Consider the following 21,020-nt stretch of genomic DNA (forward strand, 5'->3'; position numbering starts at 1 on the left):
AAATGTATACTAAGAAACCAGCGCTCTTTCTCAGATTCAAATATTAGCCTTATATTATTATTTTATTCCAGCTACACCCAGAACCCACGATCTGGACTGGGCCCTGTGTGCTAGGCACTTTACAAACACAAAGGAAGGTACAGCTCTTGCCTTGGAGAGTTCACAATCTAGAACTGTGATCCCACAATCTTATCCATGAGCACAGATCTCTGCACCCATGTGGAGCCCTGTTGACTCTGGTGAGGTACCACATAGCAGCAGGCATCAACTCTAGTGAATCCAATTGTAGGATCAGAGCCTAAGTTAAGACAAGATGTAACTAGTGAGTGTCATAAACAGTAGGAGGAAGGGTATGGGTAACAGTTTCAGGATTATGCATTTAGGCCCCAATTCTGAAATTGGATGTAAGTGAACAGACCCTTGTACCCATTCAGACCCCCACTGAAATCAGGCTCAGACATCCTCCTATACAGATTGGACTCTCTTAGGCCTTTCTTTTAGGCCCTATTTATGTCCCTAACTATACATATGAGTAGTTCCACTGAAATAAGTGGGACTGTATGCACACTTACCATGTGCATAAATCAGGGGTTCTCAAACTTCGTTGCACTGCGGCCCCCTTCTGACAACAAAAATTACTACACATCCCCAGGAGGGAGACTGAAGCCTGAGTCTGCCTGATTCCCACTGCCCCGGGTCGGGGAGTCAAAGCCTGAGCCCCACTGCCCTGGACAATGTAGGGGTCAGCCCAAGCCAGGGGGCCTGTAACCTGAGCCCCGCTGCCCAGGGCTGAAGCCCTCGGGCTTTGGCTTCAGCCCTGGACAGTGGGGTTCAGGGTTCAGCCCCGAGCTACAGCAAGTCTAAGCCATTAAAATGGGACCATGACCCACTTTGGGGTCGCAACCGACAGTTTGAGAACCGCTGGCATAAGTGTTTTTCAGGACTGCAGTCTTAGTTTAACAGTATATGCAATTGAATGTTTAAACCATATTTGATGAAATATAAAACCACTCCCGGTTTCTACTTTTTAAACCTCTGCCCCCTTCTATTCTCTTTTGCCTCTACCTGCTTTTTAACTTTGACCTGTTTCTATTGCTCTTTTAAACGTTACCCATTTGTATTGGTCTCTTCAATTGTGCACATTTCTATATTTTTCCATTTTTTAAAGCTCTACCCATTTTTTTACTGTATGGACTAGTACTGCTGGCAGGCTATATCGTGTGAAAATATTTTGGAATTCATCTCAGAAACACTACAACTATTTTCTGCTTGAGCAGGATGGCTCAGCAGCCAGGTTTTGCAAAGGGTACATTATGTGGCAATGGCAGAATCACAAAAGGCTAAATTTCTTCTCCAACAATACGTGGTTACTCCTTTCCCATGAAGGAATTTATGAAGAGATGCAACTTCTCATTCAAAGAAATCAGAGCATGGCAATAGCTTTGAAAAAGATAAGGGAATATTTTTATCCTTAATAAACAAAGCTATGATTTAACCTGGATCCAGCTTCCCATTAAAATGAGACTATTTGTCAATACTCAGTACCTTGAGAGAGAAGTATACTACCTACCACACAAAAGCCATAGTCCTGCAACTGTATCCATATGGGGGGACTCCTGTGCTTGCACTGAGGGTGCTAATGCAGTTCCAGGATCAAGGCCTGGGTCCAGGTGGGAGAATGAAAGAACTAAAGAGAAAACAACTTGATAATAATTTCAATGTGAAAAACAAATGGTCAAAGTATACTTCAATTGATTTCAATTGCGCAGAATCAGGCCTTAAGTTTGTACCCAATACTCTCTCTAGCCTCCGCTCCCAGTGCATTAAGAGTGAATAGACTGAGGTGCTCAGCACTTGGCAGTTAGAAGTTAGTGGATACAAACTGGCTAGGATTGTAACCTGGTGATTTGAACGGGCTCCTTCAATAAGAGTTTTGCCATTACTTTCCCAGTAACAGCAGAAAAAGCCCTAGGATTCCTCTGACCAATTATCTGAGAGGACACCAGTGAGAGAGTCCTAACACCTTTCATTTCTTCCCTAGGAAAGGGACAATGGAATTCCTACTCGAGATTCTGCTTTGCTTTGAAAAATAATGGTATTGCCACTTTAATCTTGGAGTATATTAATATCAGCCGTGGGTGCAAATGCGCTTGATCTAAAGCCCATTGAAGTCAATGGAAAGATTTCTGCTCCCTTCAATGGGGTGTGGGTCACACCTTATCCTATAACCCTGGTACCGCAGGCTGCATTTGAAGTACCTGTAGTCAAGCTATGTGGAAAACTACCCAAACTCTCTTTCCCCTATGCTCCTTTTACAAGCAGGAGCTGTCAGTACCTGTATGTCTATTGCTAAAAGACAGAGCAGGGAACATAGTAGGTTATAATCCATAAGCATTTCACAAAGATCTAGGACATAGACAGTGACTCTGGGGAATCATATATCTGTACTGAGTGCCTAGTAAGTTGTTTACTGAGAAGCTAGATGAGAAACTAACAGATGAACCTCTGTAATAACTACTTGTCAGGTAACAACTCCAGTTTACTCTAATAAATATCACTATGTTCTCATCATCACGATATATTCTCCCTGGATGTACAGTAGTTGCAGCTTGGCAACATTATATAATGCTGGTTTCAGAGTAACAGCCGTGTTAGTCTGTATTCGTAAAAAGAAAAGGAGTACTTGTGGCACCTTAGAGACTAACCAGTTTATTTGAGCATGAGCTTTCGTGAGCTACAGCTCACTTCATCGGATGCTATGCTCAAGCTCATGCTCAAATAAACTGGTTAGTCTCTAAGGTGCCACAAGTACTCCTTTTCTTTTTACATTATATAATGCTGGAAGAGTTCAGTGAGGGAGGAGAAGATGTTCACATCCAGCATTTGTGCTTGTTTACACTGCCATACATGATTCCTCATGTTTACCATTTCACTTCATATTGTTTTAATGCTCAGCTAATGAGCCAGTATTTCAAATAAATATTTGCTGTTAACAATGAAAGTCCTTTAGGTTTCATGAATTGCCTTTGAAGACCTACTTTAATTTTAAGAACTACTCCAATGTGGGGCTTATTTCACACACAGTCAGTAATTATTTTACTCTGTTTGTTTTGCTCTTGTTTACCATATATTTTTTCCTGCCAGAACACTTTTTTTTTTGCCTTGTAGAAATAAAATCGTATGAGTCGATGCTACTGGCATATTGTAGGCGATTCTCTCTATTCTCTCTCCCACCTGAAATAATAATAAAAGCACGTGCAGATCATCAAATTATCCTTCCCAACACCACTCAGCCATGCCTCCCAGGTGTCCCCATTTAGCTACGGCATTTTTACACCCCCCCCCCCATGCAAATGCGGGAGAGAGATAGACCCAGGATAAGCCCTTTCTTATGTGCTTTCTGCATGCCCGTTTTTGTTTTCCAGCCGAATGATGCTGGAGCGGGCTGATGTGGGGCGGCTGGAGGAGAAGCTGCCCTCAGCCCGGCAGATTGCAGGGTCAAGGCAAACGCGGTCGCAGTGATCACATGCGGGGTGAGGGGACCCTCCTCCCCTCATTGCATTTTTAGGTAGCCCTGGCTTGCTGCTAGCCCTGGAGCTGGGGTTGGGGGGAGGACTCCCCCTGGCCTTCACAGGAACGACCTTCCCCGCGGAGTGGCCGGGGGTAGGGGGGTGATAGAGGCTAACGGGTCCCCCCCCCCCGGCGGCGTTAGATGATCCCCCAGCCGTAGTGGGGTGCGCTCCAGCCCCGTGGCGGTGGCGCGCAGGGAGGCAATCGCAGCACACAGAGCCCGGCAGGGGGGGCCGCAAGCGGCCTTGCTCCCCCCCATCTCCCACCAGCGCGCGCGCGCCCGCGCCGGAGTCTCCCTCGCCGCCGCCGCCTCCTCCAGCAGCAGCATCGGCGGCGGCCGCAGCGCCTGGGATGGGCAGCGAGAGCGCGTCCAGGAGCAGCCCGGGCTCCGCCGCTCCCCCCTGCTCCCGCTGCTGCTCCTGCCCCGCAGCCCCGCGGGCAGCGCCCCCGCAGCGCCGCCTCCAGCTCCCGCCTTGCACGGGTGAGTAGCCGGGGCAGCCCCCCCCGCGCACCTGCTGCGCCCCCGGGACGCGGGCTGCGAGCAGCGTTTCACCTCGTTGCCCCCGCGCCCCCCACAGCCCGGAGCCACTGTGTCCCCAGCCAGCCCCTGCGGCCGCAACCCCCGCCCCCCAGCGTGCCCCGACTCCCCCAATGGGGCCGCCTTGCCTCTCTGAGCCTCACCCCCTTCCCGGGCGTGCACCCTGCCCGTGCATCCCCTTCTGCCGGACCTAGACCCGGCTCCTCTCCCACTCATCCCCCCCGGAGAAACACGGAGACCACAATATTCTCCCCCCGCCCATCCTAACACCCTGGAATTACTATGTGCTGCGCGCTCTCCTGTGGGGTGTGTATGTGGGGGTGTCACTCTGTCAATATTGGAGCTTGGTTAAAGGTCTTTAACTTTCTTTGTGGGGGGGGGGGCGGCGTTGGAGGTTTAGCTCAGTCGAGTCAGTATATCGCCTTCTCCCCACATTCTTCTTTCCCTTTCCCTCCTCCTTCCATGATGCCTCTTAAAGAGGGTCCTAAATACCCGCTGCCTTGTTGGGGTGATTACAGGACTTGCCTAGTTCAGCCGTGGACCTTTTCTTTGTACAACACACACATCTCTGGAGAGAGGAGATCTAAATGTGGTTTTGGTGAAGGTAAGGTAGGGTGCTGGCTCTTTGGACAGAGGAGAGGGCAAGAATGAACTTTTCAGCCAAAATGAAAATGCAGCCAGCAAAAGTCCATGTTTTGTTTTCATTGTACAGAGGAGAGAGGGAGAATCATAGCAGGTTTCTGTTGCTGAAATGCATTTTCTGCTTTTATATTTAATGATGCACAGTACCTTGTGTAGTAACTATCAGTATCCCAACAGTTCTCTGTTGTAGGGTTGTTATGGCAGTAGTCTTTTCCCTCTTCTTTTCTATAGGATCTCTGGTTCAGTGCAGTATTAAGGATATAGATAATTGTACTTATTGTAGGAGTAGTGAGCAACTCCTTGACACTTTCCAAAATACCCTGACAAATATGAATATAAGAATTGCAGCAAATCTTCACCCTCCCTTTCTCAGAACATGTTGTGATAATGGTGAAGATTGAAAGAGGTAGGAAACATGACATTTTCTGCAATAATTCCTGCTTTGGGGTTTAGGTGTTTTACCACTTGGGGGGGGAAAAAAAACAAAATTTGAACTGTTACACATGTGCTTTTTCCTGGAGATACCACTCAGTAATGCAGCAAGGCAGTTCTGGATTGTAAATGGAAAGAGGGATTGTGACACCACTAAACATAAATAGCACACAGTATTTTGGAAGGAAAATTATATGAATTTCCACTGATTTAGCATTTATGTACTATACACTTAAATATGCATTTTCGTTTTGTGGTATGTAAGGAAATCTGTGCAAGAATCATCAGTAAGTTTTGATCATTCTATATTGTTGTAGGTAAGGAGAGGAAGTTGTTGGTAGTTCAAAACAATAAGATTTATGGGTTGTTATGGAGATGTCAGTCTGTAATCAGTAATGGTGATTTTAATGTTGCTGCCCTTCCCCCTTCAAGCTCCAGACAGCTGTAAATGAAAAGCTATTATTCTGATTTCAGTTTACTCTATCCTATTTTCAGAAAAAAATATGGAAACAGCATTTACATTTTGTGGCATTTGGCTAAGATGGTTGTCAAAAACTGATATGAAATTGCTACATGGCCATATAATGAAGTAACCTCCTTTTAATCATTCATTGTCATTAGTGGGAAAATTATGAATGATAACTGAATAAAGGCTTCAGGATTGGTACATGGCTCTTATTTTTCCAGCAGTACAAGTTTATTTGAATTTTTTTCCTGACATTTTAGGATTAAATAGTATTTGGGTCTGTGACATGTTAGTTCAAGTTACATTTTTTTAAGCACATTTTACTTTTCTTTAGAAAAAATACATGAGTAGATCTTATGAGTACAATGCATGTGTAAACAGACTACATATATTTGTATAGGATAAATACATGAAAGAACAAACAGTAATGCAAATAACCATTATAACAAAAAGAGTCCAATCTTGAAATAGGGGTCTTGTAGGCTAATAGAAGAGAGATGATGATTAGAAAAACCCATTCCTTTAATGAGAAACTAAATTTCTGGTGGAAAAAGATCTCTGAATTCTTTGTGGGAATCTAGGTACATTTTCCTAAGATAACTATGGGCATGATTCTGTTCCCAGTGAAATCAGTTTGAGATTTCCCACTGACTAATGGGAGCAGGACCAAGTGCTATATGGTAAATTTCTGCTAACCACTCTTGAAGAACTGCAACATAAAAGGATTGTTTCTTTCTTATTTCCATTACTATGGCTATCAGGATTTATCTGGTGCATGACACTGGGATATCCTAGGCCTAATCTTGCAAACCTTTACTCAAACAAATAGTCCTTACTCACCCAACTAGTTCAGTTGAACTAATTTTGGTAAATAAAGATTGCTTATATAGGTTGGAAGATTGGACCCTGTAAGTGGAATGATAAGACTTTGAATGACTGTTTCCTATGTCACACCAATAAAACTACATTTAGGTTATGGGAGTAAAATGTTTCTGAAAATGGAAGCATTTGTTTTACATTTCTGATATGAAGGGACTTGTTGCATTTAATCAGGCTGGAGAACAGCTGTTTCCAAGTGTAGGCTTTTAAAAATACCCTTAATTTGTAATATTTAATTAACAGCAAGACAAATGTGATCAGTTTGGGGGAACTGCAGCTGAAGATACTTTATATTAATCAACACAATAAACTTGTTTCAGTTTTTATAGAGGTAAAACTGAAACATAAAATAAGAAAATGGGGGGGGGGGGAATCTTATATTTAGGGGAAGGTAGATGATGAAAAGGCAGAAAGTAAGTTGGAAAATAAGATAATCAATAATTATCAGAGCATTAATGGCCTGATCCAGTGGAAAGATTCCCATTGATTTTAATGAGCATTGGACCAGGATCTAAGAGGCAGAAAGTGTAGAGCTAATGTAATTAGATAACAGAAGATTTCTGACATATTTAGTTAGAGACTTCATAAATGTATGTATTTTTCACTTAAAGTGAAATCCTGGCCCCACTGATATCAGTTGGAGTTTCGCCATTGAGTTCAATGGAGGCAGGATTACATCTTGAATATTTATATATCTGAAAGAGTTTTAAAATTATGTATTGTATTTAACTTGTTTTTATTCAGTGTGTAAGTATATTCAAACTAGGCATAACTTTATTTGTCTTAATTACTTTAAACATTTTATTGTCCACTGAATACCCAAAGACCTTACCTTTTTTCTAAGGTCAGGTTATTGCATAGTTATGTGTGATTTTTCTTTTACATCTAGTTATTTTATTTTGTTCTTTTTAACAAGTTTTCCATAGAAGATATGAAATTAAAAAAAAATTCCTTTCAGAATGCAGTAGTAAGCTAAATAATTCAAAACCTGCCCTGTGCCATTGTAACAAGCAAAGTTTGAAAATAATTCTATCAAAGTTCTAAACTAATAGAATCAAATGTGACATCAGAGAAGAAATGTATATAGGTGAGATTAAAACATTTAGATGTCATTTCCTCACTTTACATTTTGTTAATTAAGACAGTTTTCTTTCTTCTGGGAAGCTCGTAATATGATACATTAAGCATTCTGAATAAGTATTTAAGGCGAAATGATGGTGTACATTTTCCCACAAAGAAATGTATCCTTTGTGAAGAGAAGTGTCTTTATGTAAAAGAAATTTTATAGATAGAAAAACTTTTAAAGCCATCGCGGGGGGAAAAGAGGGAACTTTTTTTATATATATATATTTTTTTTAGTAACCAGTTGTGACAGTTATCAGGCATTTTTTTCTGAAATATTTTAAATTTTTCTTGCCATAGAACATTTCTAGAATATTGAAATGCTTGTTGCCTATTTTTTAACAAAAGTATATAGCTTCTCATTAAGAGATCCTTGGAAAAGCACAATCTTTTCTTTGTAGTATCTTTATCTTAATTTTTTTGCTTTTAAATTAAGTATATTTACTGCAGGTGAAAAGTGCCAGATTAGCAGGAATAAAAAATGAAAATTTCTGTTTATTCACACATATATGCTGGCTAGCAGCAGTGCAGACATTCCACATTATTCCACCAGTGCACCTCAACTCTATTGTAGGGTCCAATGCTAGAGAAGAGGATATTGTTTACTTTCCATGATCCTGCAAGCTGCTGAGTAGGTTTTATTTATTTTGCACCGTATTCAGCATCTTGAGGAAAATTTGCTGAGCTTCTGTCAGAACTGAACCCTTGTTTGTTGGCCTCTGTGCTGATATTATCCTTAAAGATGCCAATTGTGGTGATAGCTTTATAATTGGGCAGTTGTGGTCCGATCCTGAGAGGTACTGAGCGCTCTCAGTTCCTATGATTTCAATGGGAGTTGAGGGTACTGAGCATCTTGCAGGTTCTGTCCCTTGATCACTAAGAAATGTACTGAAATAACTAGCTTTTTTCACATAAGCCACCAACCAGCTTTCAAATGGCAATGATTTTCCATCACTGCTGCATCTTGGCTATATATGAATCAGTGAAAGGTGAAAGGTTTCATAAATGTGATTACCAGTCTCCTGAGAGATTCAATCATTCAAGGATGTCTTACTGGAAATATGTGAGCAGACTGTGGATCTACTTAATTTATGTACTTCACAATCCAGAAATGAATAAAATTAATTAATAAAAAAACATGTATTCCTCTTCAGTTAAAAAAAATTAGCTTTCAAATGAATATTGTTAAATTTATAGTGTGGCTATCAGTGGTAGCACTGTAGGATATTCAATTCTGGAATAAATACTTTGGTCTTCTATTGATTTTACTATTGTTGACCACATTATGCTTCATTTATGACCTGTTAGAAGTTAGTGGTTTGGCTATCCATGGTGATGTGGGGCTAAAATTCAAAAGTTCCAATGCTCTTGTTTCCTCTCCCTCTACCCACATCTGTTGCATAATGCAGAAGAAACAAAAAATTACAACTAAAACCACAGTTTGGCAAAAGGGAAATGATAGATGGCTAAACTGTGTGTTTACCTTTGTGTAGTTTTCCCTGTTCCACAATACATCTCTTCGGCCTATTGGTTGTATGAGAAACAGGGGAAGGGCCATAGGAAGCATTATGTGTAACCCCCTCCTTCCCCTCCCACCCAAAAAACCAAAACTGTAGGAGTCTTTTTATTGACTCCAGTGAGCTTTCGGATCAGGCCCTGAAATGAGTACAGTTAATGTTTAAAACAACATATAGGAAGTTAATATTCTAAGATCCCTCTTCAGATGGGTCACCGTGCAGTAATGGGCCAATTACTAATGGCAACAACTTTACTAACCCAGTTATGCTGCCAGGGCTGGTAAGGTCAGAAAGGATATAGACAATCCACACTGCCAGGCAGGAACACATAAGGTTCTAATCTCCACAGGTATAAATTCAGTGGACATACTTATCAATTAGATTCTTTTCTTCCCTGACGTAACAATGACATAATACAATTGTGTACGGAGCATGCATTACAGAAAACTTCCTGAAGTGTAAAAGTAAGGAGTTAAATACAGCTGTGCGTTCCATGTGTTTGCAACCAGGTAAGTGTGTGCTTGCTGGCTCAAAGAATTTGCAAGCTCTACTAACAAAGAAAAGCTTATAGGCTGTGTAAGAAAATCATTTCCATATTTTCTCTCCCACCTGTTTTTTTCTTCCTGTGGAGGAGTGGGGAAGCTCTTAATGCAATGTTAAGGTTGTGAGATTAAAGACTCAAATTAAAACTGTGTGGAGGAAGGAAGTTCCACTTCAAAAAGGATTTAAAGATTTCAGAATTTGGCTTCATTCCAAATTGGAACAAAAATTGAAAATTTTGAAATTCTCTGGGAAAGAACGTGCCAAAAAAATCACTTCAGGTTGACTGAAGCATTTTGTTGTGACAAAATCAAAGTACTTTCTTTCAGATTTGACAGGTTTCACAGTAGCAGCCGTGTTTGTATCCGCAAAAAGAAAAGGAGGACTTGTGGCACCTTAGAGACTAACAAATCCATTTGAGCATAAGCTTTCGTGAGCTAAGTGAGCTGTAGCTCACGAAAACTTATACTCAAATTTTAGTCTTTAAGGTGCCACAAGTACTCCTTTTCCTTTTTCAGATTTGACCGTTCTTTAAAATTTGGTATTATAATGTGTTTAAAAAAAAAAAAATTCTAAATGAAAAGCCATTTCAAAATGAAAAATCAAAACATTTCAGTTTGACAATATCAAAATAGGTTGTTTCCAACTTAAAGCATGTTGTTGTCTCGGAACTTCATGTTTTCAATGGAATGAATTAAAAACATTAGAGGTTGTTCCAGGAACACAAATTTGATCATACTGCACATATGTAGTAATTTCTCTTTCTTTGATTAAATGAGATTTGTCTTTGTTTATATCCGAGTTAACCTTGCCAACATTACCTTAACTTTTGAAATTTCCTGATCTTTAATGACAGGTTTCAGAGTAGCAGCTGTGTTAGTCTGTATTCGTAAAAAGAAAAGGAGTACTTGTGGCACCTTAGAGACTAACCAATTTATTTGAGCATAAGCTTTTGTAAGATTTCTGTCTGGCCTTTCCCACTCCCAAGAGAGAACAACCCCGTAAACAAAGAGCACAAACACAAGCCTTCCGCCCCCCTCTCCCCCCACAAGATTTGAAAGTATCTTGTCCCCTTATTGGTCCTTTGGGTCAGGTGCCAGCCACGTTAGCTGAGCTTCTTAACCCTTTACAGGTAACAGAACGTTGCCTCTGGCCAGGAGGGATTTTATAGCACTGTATACAGAAAGGTGGTTACCCTTCCCTTTATATTTATGAGAGAAGGTAAAGGCTATTCCAAGTTTCAAATTTCAGCCATATATTCATTAGTACTATTCACAAAGTATGATTACAATGGGTTGAAGTTATACCAACTGAAAGGATTTTGCCCAAATTTTCCAATCCTGCAAATATGTATGCTTATGTATAACTTTACTGGCTTCACTGAGGCCAGTATGGTTAGTCTCTAAGGTGCCACAAGTACTCCTTTTCTTTTTAGTATGGATTAAGTTACTCATGTGCATGTTTGCAGAATTGGGGCTTCTCTTGTCCATGGGCAAAGAGAGAGCATAAAAAAGCTTATGCTCAAATAAATTGGTTAGTCTCTAAGGTGCCACTAGTACTCCTTTTCTTTTTGTGAATACAGACTAACACGGCTGCTACTCTGAAAGAAAATCTCAGTGCAGAAAAGGAGAGTTTATAAGAAATTATGAGGTTTGGAAAGTAGGGGTTTGTAATGGGAAATGTTTTACAATCTCAACTATCACATTTGCTATTGGTGGTTATTCCCACTAAAATATAATGGGAAAACTTCTTAGTGAACAAGTGATTATTATTGCCTGTATTTATGTGTGGAAATAAAATTCACCAACTAAACAATACAAGCTATCAAATTGTTCTTATAGTGATTTCAAGCTTTATTTTGTCTGGTAATGCAGGTTTTTAGTAAACTAACTGTTTAAGACTATTATTCAGTAGCTCTAAATACCCATAGTTTAATGGCTAAATGTTCAACTTAAAGCACAAGTTTTCTCTGACACACATGCTAATTAGTATCAAGCAAAGTTACAGAGGAGTGTTTAAACAAAACTTGTTTAACTGAATGGAGAAAGAAAACAAGATCATCTTCAGTGAAACACATTTGGACCAGAACACTTGCTAATACTAAAACTTCTAATTAGGACTGTTGTGAATTGGAATTACTTGTCCAAAACAAACATTCATCTTAATAGTATTTGCCCAGTGGTAATTTATTATTTAATTTAAATATTATGTCTGTAGGGGTCTGAATTGAACGCCACTTCCAGGAGGCATTTTGTCAGTGAAAGCCAGGAGCAGGCCTAGTGCCTTCAGGGCTGCTAACTAGCTGCGCTTGTTGTACCTGTTTCACAGGTGTTCAGTGCACTCCCCACTGCACTGCTGCTCAGAGTTCATGAGAAGCAGTACTAAGGTCCCATCTCCATGCCCATCCCACCGGGACCTGGAGCTCTGCAGGCAGCTGTGGCTGACCTCTCTACTACTTAATCTCTAAGGGCATGGGTGCATTTTGATCTTCTCCTTAGACAAGGAAGAGTGTGCATCACACTCTTGTGGGGCTGCCATAATTTGCCCCCACGATTTTATTTGTTGGGCTACGGAGAAGTGACGGTGTCTGGGTTGCCAGGATTCCTAAGCAGGGAAGTAGTGAGAGACATATGTAAGTAAAGAAAATAATTGTAGGGGGGGGTTATGAAAATACTTTTACAGCGTTTGGTAATTGTGGTATGTATATAGCTATATAAAGTGTATTGATTTAAAATCTTTCATCAGAAAAATCCAATTGAAATGAAAAAAATAGTTTCTAAGGACATCCTGGGATAGAGAAGTGCATGCAGCAGTGCATATTCATATCGTCACAGCAATCATAACAGACAAAAACATTAAAAACAATAATTACATGCAGTTTTCAGCTCTCTCTAGACAACAGAAGTTTAAATCCTGCAGAACAAGTGACACTTTAATAGTCAATAGAAAAGAATTGCAAAATGATTGCACACTGTAGCTAAATAGAAAAGTACCACAATTTAATTTGGGTTTGGGAGTTTTAAAACTATTACTTGATCAGAGATTATGAGTAATTTAATTTCATATAATCAGAGAAATAATTAGGAGGAAGATTTTTTTGTATTGACAAGCATGTGAATGGGTCCAGCAGAGTTTAAACCTACCAGAAGGACTAATTGTTTGTAAGGTATAATCAAAATGGTATTGTCATACAAACCTGCACAGAGCATCATAAACAACATCACCCCTGCACCATTTTCTTAACTATAAGATACAACTGAATAATGAAATTGGTATATAGTCCATGCTTGAGAGTGCTGAGAAACTATTTTTCTGTTAGAGTGTTAGAATAGAAATGGATGAACATTTTACTATAGCACGTTCATCTGACACTTCCAAAGTGCTTTACAAATATTGTTTGTATAACCTCCAGAACACAGTATTTTTGTCTGTCTCATTTTGAAGCAATGTGGACTAATGGAGAAGAGGGCACAGACTGGGAACCAAGAACTTCTGAATTCTAACCGTGGCTTTGTACCACCTCACTTTTATATAGTGATAAAAATAATTTAGGAACTACTCCTGGGTTTCCTGTGCACCTACAGGATCCCCAAAAGACATTTAAAAGCTGTAAGTCTGTTGCATAGTGGGATGCATCAAAGAGGAGACTATCAGAGCTGTGTGGGAACCTGACTTTTTGTTTGTGGGAAATTCTGCAATTTCAAAAAAAGTTCTGATCTGCAACGGAACTAAAACAATAAATTTTGAATTCTTCCAATTTATTTTAAAAAGAAAAAATAATTCCAACTTTTGACCTTTTAAAAAATTTAATTATGTAATAAGGTAAAACAATTGAAACAGTTGTTTGGAAACTTTCCATTCAAAACACTTTTTTCAGCTTTTCTTTCTAAATGAAATGTTGTCAAAATTGACACGTTTCCACAAAATGTTTCATTTTCAACAAATTGGCATATTTGGCTGGAAAATCTCTGACCAGCTTTAGACTCTATACAGTGTAAGAAGACATTCTATTGCATGAATATCTCTACAGCATGTCTCTCTGTACCTTCCATGTGTTAAAGGAATGGACAATAATCTAATTTACCAGTGGGTATAGACCACATATTCTGTTCCTCTTGGTCTGTGTGGATAGCCCAGCTCTTCAGAGAAACCTAGTTTTCTGCGGCTCAAGATTGTATCCCTGAGACTCCACTTTTTTTTTTTTTTTTCATGGAGCAAAGCCCTTTCTGTTGGGCTTTGTATCTCTTCCAGGATTTGGTTGGATTGATATGATTCTTTATCTGATTTTACTATCTATAAAGTGAAAACAATAACCTCTTTCACATGGTGGTTGTAAGGATATGATGTTTGTACAGCATTTTGAACATGCACAATGCACAGCTGCTAAGAGTTGTCTTTAATCTTCATATATGTAGACGGAGGCATAGAGAAACTATGGCTTCCTCAAAGTCATGATTGTGAAGGTAGGAATGGAACCCAGGAGTCGTGGTTCCCAGACATTTGCTCAAAAAACTAGGCATAATGTTTCTTTCTACAGTGTTTTTATTTTGGTTCAAATAGCTCCCGTTCTACCAAGAATGCCCGTTTGTGAGACTGTTGAACGGGTTCTAATGGTATAATGATAAATAATTATAAGGTCTGTTCAGTTGAAATAGGGTTAGGCTCTCTTGGCTCAATTTTCTAAGTTGCTGAACACTCTCTGGTTTGATTTGGCAAAGTACTTAAGCTCATGCTTAACTTTAAGCACATGAATAGATCCATTGACTTCACATGCTTAAAGTTAAATACTTGCATAAGTATCGTGCAGGATTGAGCCTGTGAGAGCAAAACTAAAGGGTGTGATTGTACAAGAATGTCTAGACTCTCTTTAAGTTTCCTTACAATTTAAAGTGATTTCTTCTGCTGCTTAGATGCTGATCCATGTGCTCCTCCTCATCCTTCTACCCTCATGTCCACAGTAGCACATTCTACAGTAGCTTCCTTGTTACCTGCCTCCTCTCTTTGCCTCACAGGACCTTGTCTGCTCTGTCTTCTTGCATTTCTCACAGCTCTTTATTTTATCTTCAGTGGTTTTGGTTGTAGGAGGTTATTTCCCTCAGGAATGGGTGAGTTTTCAGATTTCACTAGCATTTATCTGTGGTGACTTACAGCTTTGATTGCAAAAGCTGAATTCAGAGAAATAAAAAGTTTAAAGTTAAAAGCCTTTATAGCTACAGATATGAAAACCTTAAGTGAATTTAGTGTGTATAAAAGGTGCTTGTTTGCTAGCTTGGGAAACTGAGGACCTCTGGTTATCCTCCTAATTGCAGCACAGTGAGTAATAGTGAAGTCTGCCCACAGTGCCATGCGTATTTGCTTCAGTTTGTTGTTAGAGGATAATTCAGTCTGAGACAAAAGTTCAGGAAATTACACAATGGACTAAGGTGGATCCATGCCGCATTTCCAAAGATATTAACTCTTGAAAGACCTCTTGTCCGAAGTGACCTGACCTTTCCTTTTCCTAGCCCTTCGTCTGTCTCACTTGTATATATTGTAAACTCTTCAGGGCAGAGAAGAGTGGGTTTTGTACAGCACAGTGGAGCCCCAGCTCTGTTGTGGCCTCCAGGTCTTATTGTAATCTAAAGAATGACAAGCTTAATCTAATTATTATTATTATTATTATTATTATTATTTATTTTTACAAAACAAACGTTTCGCTGCTTGAGAATCCTGTAGTATCAAAAGGCCCTTGTGAATTCCTCATAATCTCTTACTAATGATGAAATATACTTTCATCCTTCTTAATGTGATGATACCGCTCCACCTCCTTTGAGCCGTCATTGTTCTTAGATGGAGTCTACCAAGAGCACTAATGTCTGTCGCAAGAGTAGTCCAATGGGGACCATGAAAGAGAACAAGCTATCAGATGTTGTGACCCTTAAAATTGTATTTATACTATAACCTGTTTCAGGCATTTTATATACACTAAGCACACTCTTGGCACTTAGCAAACACTTACAAAGGCATCAGCTGTAACTCTGTTAATTTAGGGTTCTAACCTGACTTTAACTATAAGTATGTTAAGGCCCATGTTCCAAGCCCAAAGAAAAAAGTTTTAATCTAAAATTTGTTGTGATTAATTTTAGGGAGATTTTTTTCAGTGAATTGCAAGTCATTTAATCAATTTATAGATTGTAACAATTTGAAAATTAGACCTTTTTGAAATTGTAAAAGATAGCTTTATATTTATGCATCCCTTTCTCATTGGAAATTACCTCACAGTTCCTGTATGGTCAACCCAGATCCCAGCTCTTCACAGACCCTCTATCTCTTGGCTCTGGCTACCTCCCATAGCACTTGCTTTATAAATCCACTTCTGGGCCTATGCCTTTTATTTTTTTACATGTTTGTATGGGCTGCTGATGTGCATTTTTAAATATACATGAGCTAGAACAGTTACCTGGGGAGCTACTAAGATGTGTCAGGGACATATGACCTGGTTGATCTTCATGTCCAACTCACAGTTTCCTTTGGAAATGGAGAGACTGAAATCTGCTGGGATGATGCAGTACTTTAACACTTTTTAAAAATATGGAATTGCCAGGCAAGCACTTCATTAACTTGTAGATTGGGGCCAGATCCTCAGCAGGTGTAAAGTGATGCCAGTTTACACCTATTGAGGATCTGGTCCAGGGTTCCTAGGTACCAGAACTGTTACGAACAGGTCTTGAAAAGCCCACTTTTATATTAATAAGCAGCCTGAGGCCCCAGAGTGCTTTCTTTTAAGGCTGTGAGTGGAGTCAGAGCTTTGAGGGATTCTTACAGAGATGTACTTGACCCTTTTATTGTGAAAAATTTGAATGATTTTAAAAAACAGTTTATCTTTCTTGGGAAGCTTTCCAAAATATTAGATTTGAGCACAAATCCGCTAGTATATCTTATTTTCTGCATTTATTATCCTTGCATTATCGCTAATAAACTGCATCTTCATTTCTTTAAGAGCTCATCTTTTTCTGCATCATATTCAGTACATGAAGCCAGAACCCTATTTTTGACATAATAATCACTCCATAGCTGTGAGATCATAGAGGTTAAAAATGTACTCTTATTGAATACTGCATTCTTAGTTATGTACAGAACTTTAAGGTTAAATTATTTTTTTTACTGTATTAAACATGAATGTTTTATTGTTGTGCTAGTATTAAAGAAACATAATTTCTTGTATAAAACTCCCACTTTCCAAGAAGATCTCTGCCACCAGTTAATTCAGAAATGCTTCTTGCATTTTTATGCTTACTTTCCAATTCTGTTCAGAGGGAATTCATGGTGGGAAATGCTTTCTGTGTGTGGGGGGTGGGGTGGTTGTACTGTTGAGCTGTACAAATATACAAGAACTGATGAATTCTTGAAAACCAGGCTCGATTTTTCAGGCAAATATATCAAAAATAAGGGATGAGAAACACAAAAAAATTGATATATCCATCGCATTGTTTCTAATCAGAATGGTTTTCAGAGTTCATGAAATATCAGTATTGCTTACAGTGGAAATTTCAGAGAGCTTCAGGGCCATAGAGGAATGTACTCAAGTCTCCAATGAAAGGTTGTATAAAGCAGGTGTCAGTTTCTGTAAGGCTGTTATCTTTTTTGCCAACAGAAATGGCGTCATTTAAATACGACTCAGAGGTGTTAGTGCCACAGCTTGAGGACTGTCTCTGAGGCAGGTGTAGTTTACCTGGTTTCAGTGGAATTTGGTCCTTGCTTAAAGAAAAGATCTTTACATTTGGATGGAAACTTTTTCCTAGAAATGGACAATTTGGCCTAGAAATGCCTAGTCATCAGATTTCTCTAGTGTGTTTCATCTGAAAGTCTGCAAAGTTAGGGGTATTACCAATGTTCCCATGAAACAACTGTGGAGGGGAAACCAGGCAAGCTGATCACTGTGATAAACCAACTTGATCCCTCACTGTGAGTAGAGGTGAGCTGGAAGCCGATCACAGTGGGAGAAAAGGTACCTATTATGAGCAGCAAAGTGTCAACACAACATGAACATCTGTCGTCTTAGTTCTTCTGCCATTATCCCTAAAGGATTTTAATGTCAAAAATGACCATGACCATCAGAGGCTGCTGCTAGTGAGGTTCATTCACTGTATAAACTGAGGTTTAAATAAGAGATAAAAGGAATCCAAGTTTACCGAAAGTTGTTTCCTACAGAAAGCAAATATGTGGGCCATCTTACAAGTCTGATTTGGAGGCTGTGAGGATAATGGAAAAATTATATTATTGTGCGGTTATACTGAACTATTTAAAATCTTAAAAGGTATTTTGGCTCCTAACTTCCATTGAAACCAATCTTTGAGGATCTGAACCTTTGTGTCTGTAAGATGGAGGTAATAATGCATACTGACTTTCTAAAGTGCTTTGACATTTACAAATGAAAAGCACTATGAAATTGTTTTTGTTTTGAAAATCCTAATAAAGCTTTCAAAGGGACATTGTCAAAATGATTTTTAAAAAATTGATCAAATTAAAAAAACTCCAGATTCTGATGGCCTGCTCTTTTAAATAGGATACTCTGGCATTTAAAAAAAAAAAAAATCCTTTAATTCTTTTTCTGTTCCTCTGTTGGTATAAGGGGTATTTTTTTTTATTTATTTTTTTTGGCAGGGTAGAAACTGTTGAGTAGATAACTAAGTGGAAAACACTGAAACAGATGATGCACAAAATGCTGTAAAATACACCAAGTAATCAAAATGAAAAAGTGGACAGTCTTTCCCATTAACTTTTTTCATTTGGAGCAATCTTGTGTTACTTGTAACTTTGGCAGGCACAACATTTTCAGAACATAATATGATTTTCAAATGAATGGTTTCCCCTAAACAACAACAGACATCGTTTCTTGAGAAATCATAAAGAATTATTGACTTTGAGGGGCCTGCTCTTCATTTCATGCCAATAGTCACTACTCACTTAATAATTCCTACCTCTTATACAGAGCTTTTTGTAATTTAGATCTCAAAGCACTTTATAAAGGAGATCAGTATCCTCATCCCCATTTTACAGATGAGGAAACTGAGCTGAAGTGATTTGCCCAACATCCCCATGGTAGAGCCAGGAAAAGATCTTGTCTCCTGAGTCCTAGTCCAGTGTTTTAGCCCCTAGGACATACTCACTCCTTTACATAAATACTTCCATTGAAGTCCCTGAAGACTATTAATGGCCTTGATCCTACAATAATATCCCTGGAGATAGAACCCTGTGCCCATACAGAGCTTCAATGGGCACTGTAGGGACATAAGGATCCACCCATGTGGACTGCAGGATCAGAGCCTATTCTAGAGATTTCATGATAGTAGTTTTGATTAAAAAACCAAACAGTTCATATAGCTAATTTTGAAATACTTTTAGTAAGTGTATGCAATTTACACATTTGTATTTTAATATATTATGCAATATTTAAGAGGATTTTGGTCCAGAGCATTGTGCAAGCCTTCCCTCAGAATTTTCTTGCTTCCATTAGCTGGAATTGAACCCTTAACTCTTTTTAAAGTATTTTTCATTTAATGTGTATTGATGGATGGCAGCTGGGATGGGGCTTATGTGGTGTAGATGGCCATGTGTGGGCCAAATGAACTCGTGAGTTTTACTCTATAAAAGAGAAGCTGGATAATCTTTGTTTTGCACATAATCAACAGATGTATTAACTATTTTCCAGTTGCAGAGCTAAACGTTTTCGTCACACCAGTTTGAACACATTGAAATCATATAAGATTAAACAAAGGCAGCATTTGGCCTACAGAATCTTCAGTTCTTGTGAATAATGTGCAAGCTAAGAAGAACACAACTTGGCTTTCAGAGCTCAGACCAGATGTGCAGGACTACTATTTAGAAAGCAAACTTTTTACACTTAAAATGAGCAAATTTGGGCTGTAAATCTTAATTAGCCCAATTCTGCCACCCTTAAATTGAGGAAATTTTACTCACTATAGTCCTTTTGACTTCAATGACGTTATTTATAAATGTGGATACGAATTAATTCAGTCTCTCCTGCTTGTTATCTAAAGTTAGGTCTCTTCTTTAAACCTTTGGGTTTCCCCAAATATCATTCAGTTATGGGATGGGGCAAGGAGATTGTCATAGGGAAGCAGATGCATTATGATTTGATGCTGAGCTGCATATTTTCCAGAGCTGCTGCTGCTCTCTCTGTCAAGCATGGTGCTTTACGGTATGCCTTTGATTCTCTGGATGCTTTTCTTTCTTATTGCTCTTTGGACTTATCCATTGTACTTTTTATTCTGCTGTACATTCCATATAGTGCAATGCATTTCAGTATCTTCAGTATGTACTGGGCATGCCTCATCCCCTGTTTGGGACCTCATCTGGCTTCTGCTGAAGTCACTGGAAGCTTTGTACTAACTTCAGTGGAAGTAGGTTCAGGCCTTACCATAGGAAAAGAACAGGACCAAATGAGTGTGTTACTGCATGTTCAGCTGTTACCTTAAACAGCTGTTTTGCAAAATGTGAGAAATGTATAAGTTTCCACTACAGTTCTGAGTATTATATCTGTGCTCTGAAGAGTTGGAGGTTTGCATGTGGCCACAGGTCACCCATTGGAGACCTGTTTATTGGAATATTATTTCCTGTGACTATCACTTTTACTTGGAAATTGGGCAAGTTGGTAGCTGTGTATCGCCAGCATTCACTTCTAGCCTTCTGAAGGGACAGAGTTGGCATTGTTTAGTACCTTTTCTTACACAATGGTTTCCCACTTCAACTGAAAACAAGGAAGAATCTGTTTCGGTTTCACCTATGAAGACAAGGCACTGATTAATATTTCTCGCATTGTGTTTCATGTTTATTGTGCTCACTTTGGTTTTAATCCATAAAATATAATATCCTAAATTACTGTTCTCTTGTGTTTTGGATGTTTTTATAGTTCTAAGCGTTAGTAACTGTGGGAACTGTCTATTTGTCTATTAATTATCTCACCATAAACAGCTCTGTTTTAATTACAAAGATACAATAGTTCTAAATTGTTAACCCTTTTTACATCAGCAAAGTGACTAGCAGCTAAGCCCTTGAAAACTAGATTAAGATCCTTTTAATGTATTGAGGATAGTACAAATCTTAATCATGAGCATTTTCTGTTTTGTACCTGTTCAGCTTTCTCAATTGCAAAATGAAAATATGTAAGGACCAATGATTTCATGATTATATAAAATCTGAGGATTGGTTTCCATTTTGTATCTTAAACCTTTGATATACCTATGCTTGTCCAGATTATTTTATTTTTAGATTATAATTGAAAATTTGGGACTCCATTTGATTTTTTTATATG

At 39.0% G+C, this 21,020-nt stretch overlaps 1 protein-coding gene across 5 annotated transcripts in view; it reads left to right on the top strand.

The window, feature by feature from the left end:
- Positions 1-3,889: 3,889 nt before the first annotated feature.
- Positions 3,890-21,020, top strand: part of FUT9 (fucosyltransferase 9) — a 117,392-nt gene continuing 100,261 nt past the window's right edge. For 3 of the 5 annotated variants that reach the window (XR_005224649.2, XR_006289494.1, XR_006289495.1), the window contains exon 1: positions 3,890-4,051. Coding sequence is in view for 1 of the 5 variants with exons in the window: in XM_043542667.1 (XP_043398602.1) it covers positions 4,571-4,712 (142 nt within the window). In the remaining 4 variants the exon portion in view is untranslated. Of the gene's footprint in view, positions 4,052-4,554; positions 4,713-21,020 lie in introns of those variants that run through there. The other 2 variants (XM_043542667.1, XR_006289493.1) reach the window with 2 other exon arrangements.

Source organism: Chelonia mydas, chromosome 3 (genome assembly GCF_015237465.2).
Source record: "Chelonia mydas isolate rCheMyd1 chromosome 3, rCheMyd1.pri.v2, whole genome shotgun sequence".
NCBI lineage: Eukaryota > Metazoa > Chordata > Testudines > Cheloniidae > Chelonia > Chelonia mydas.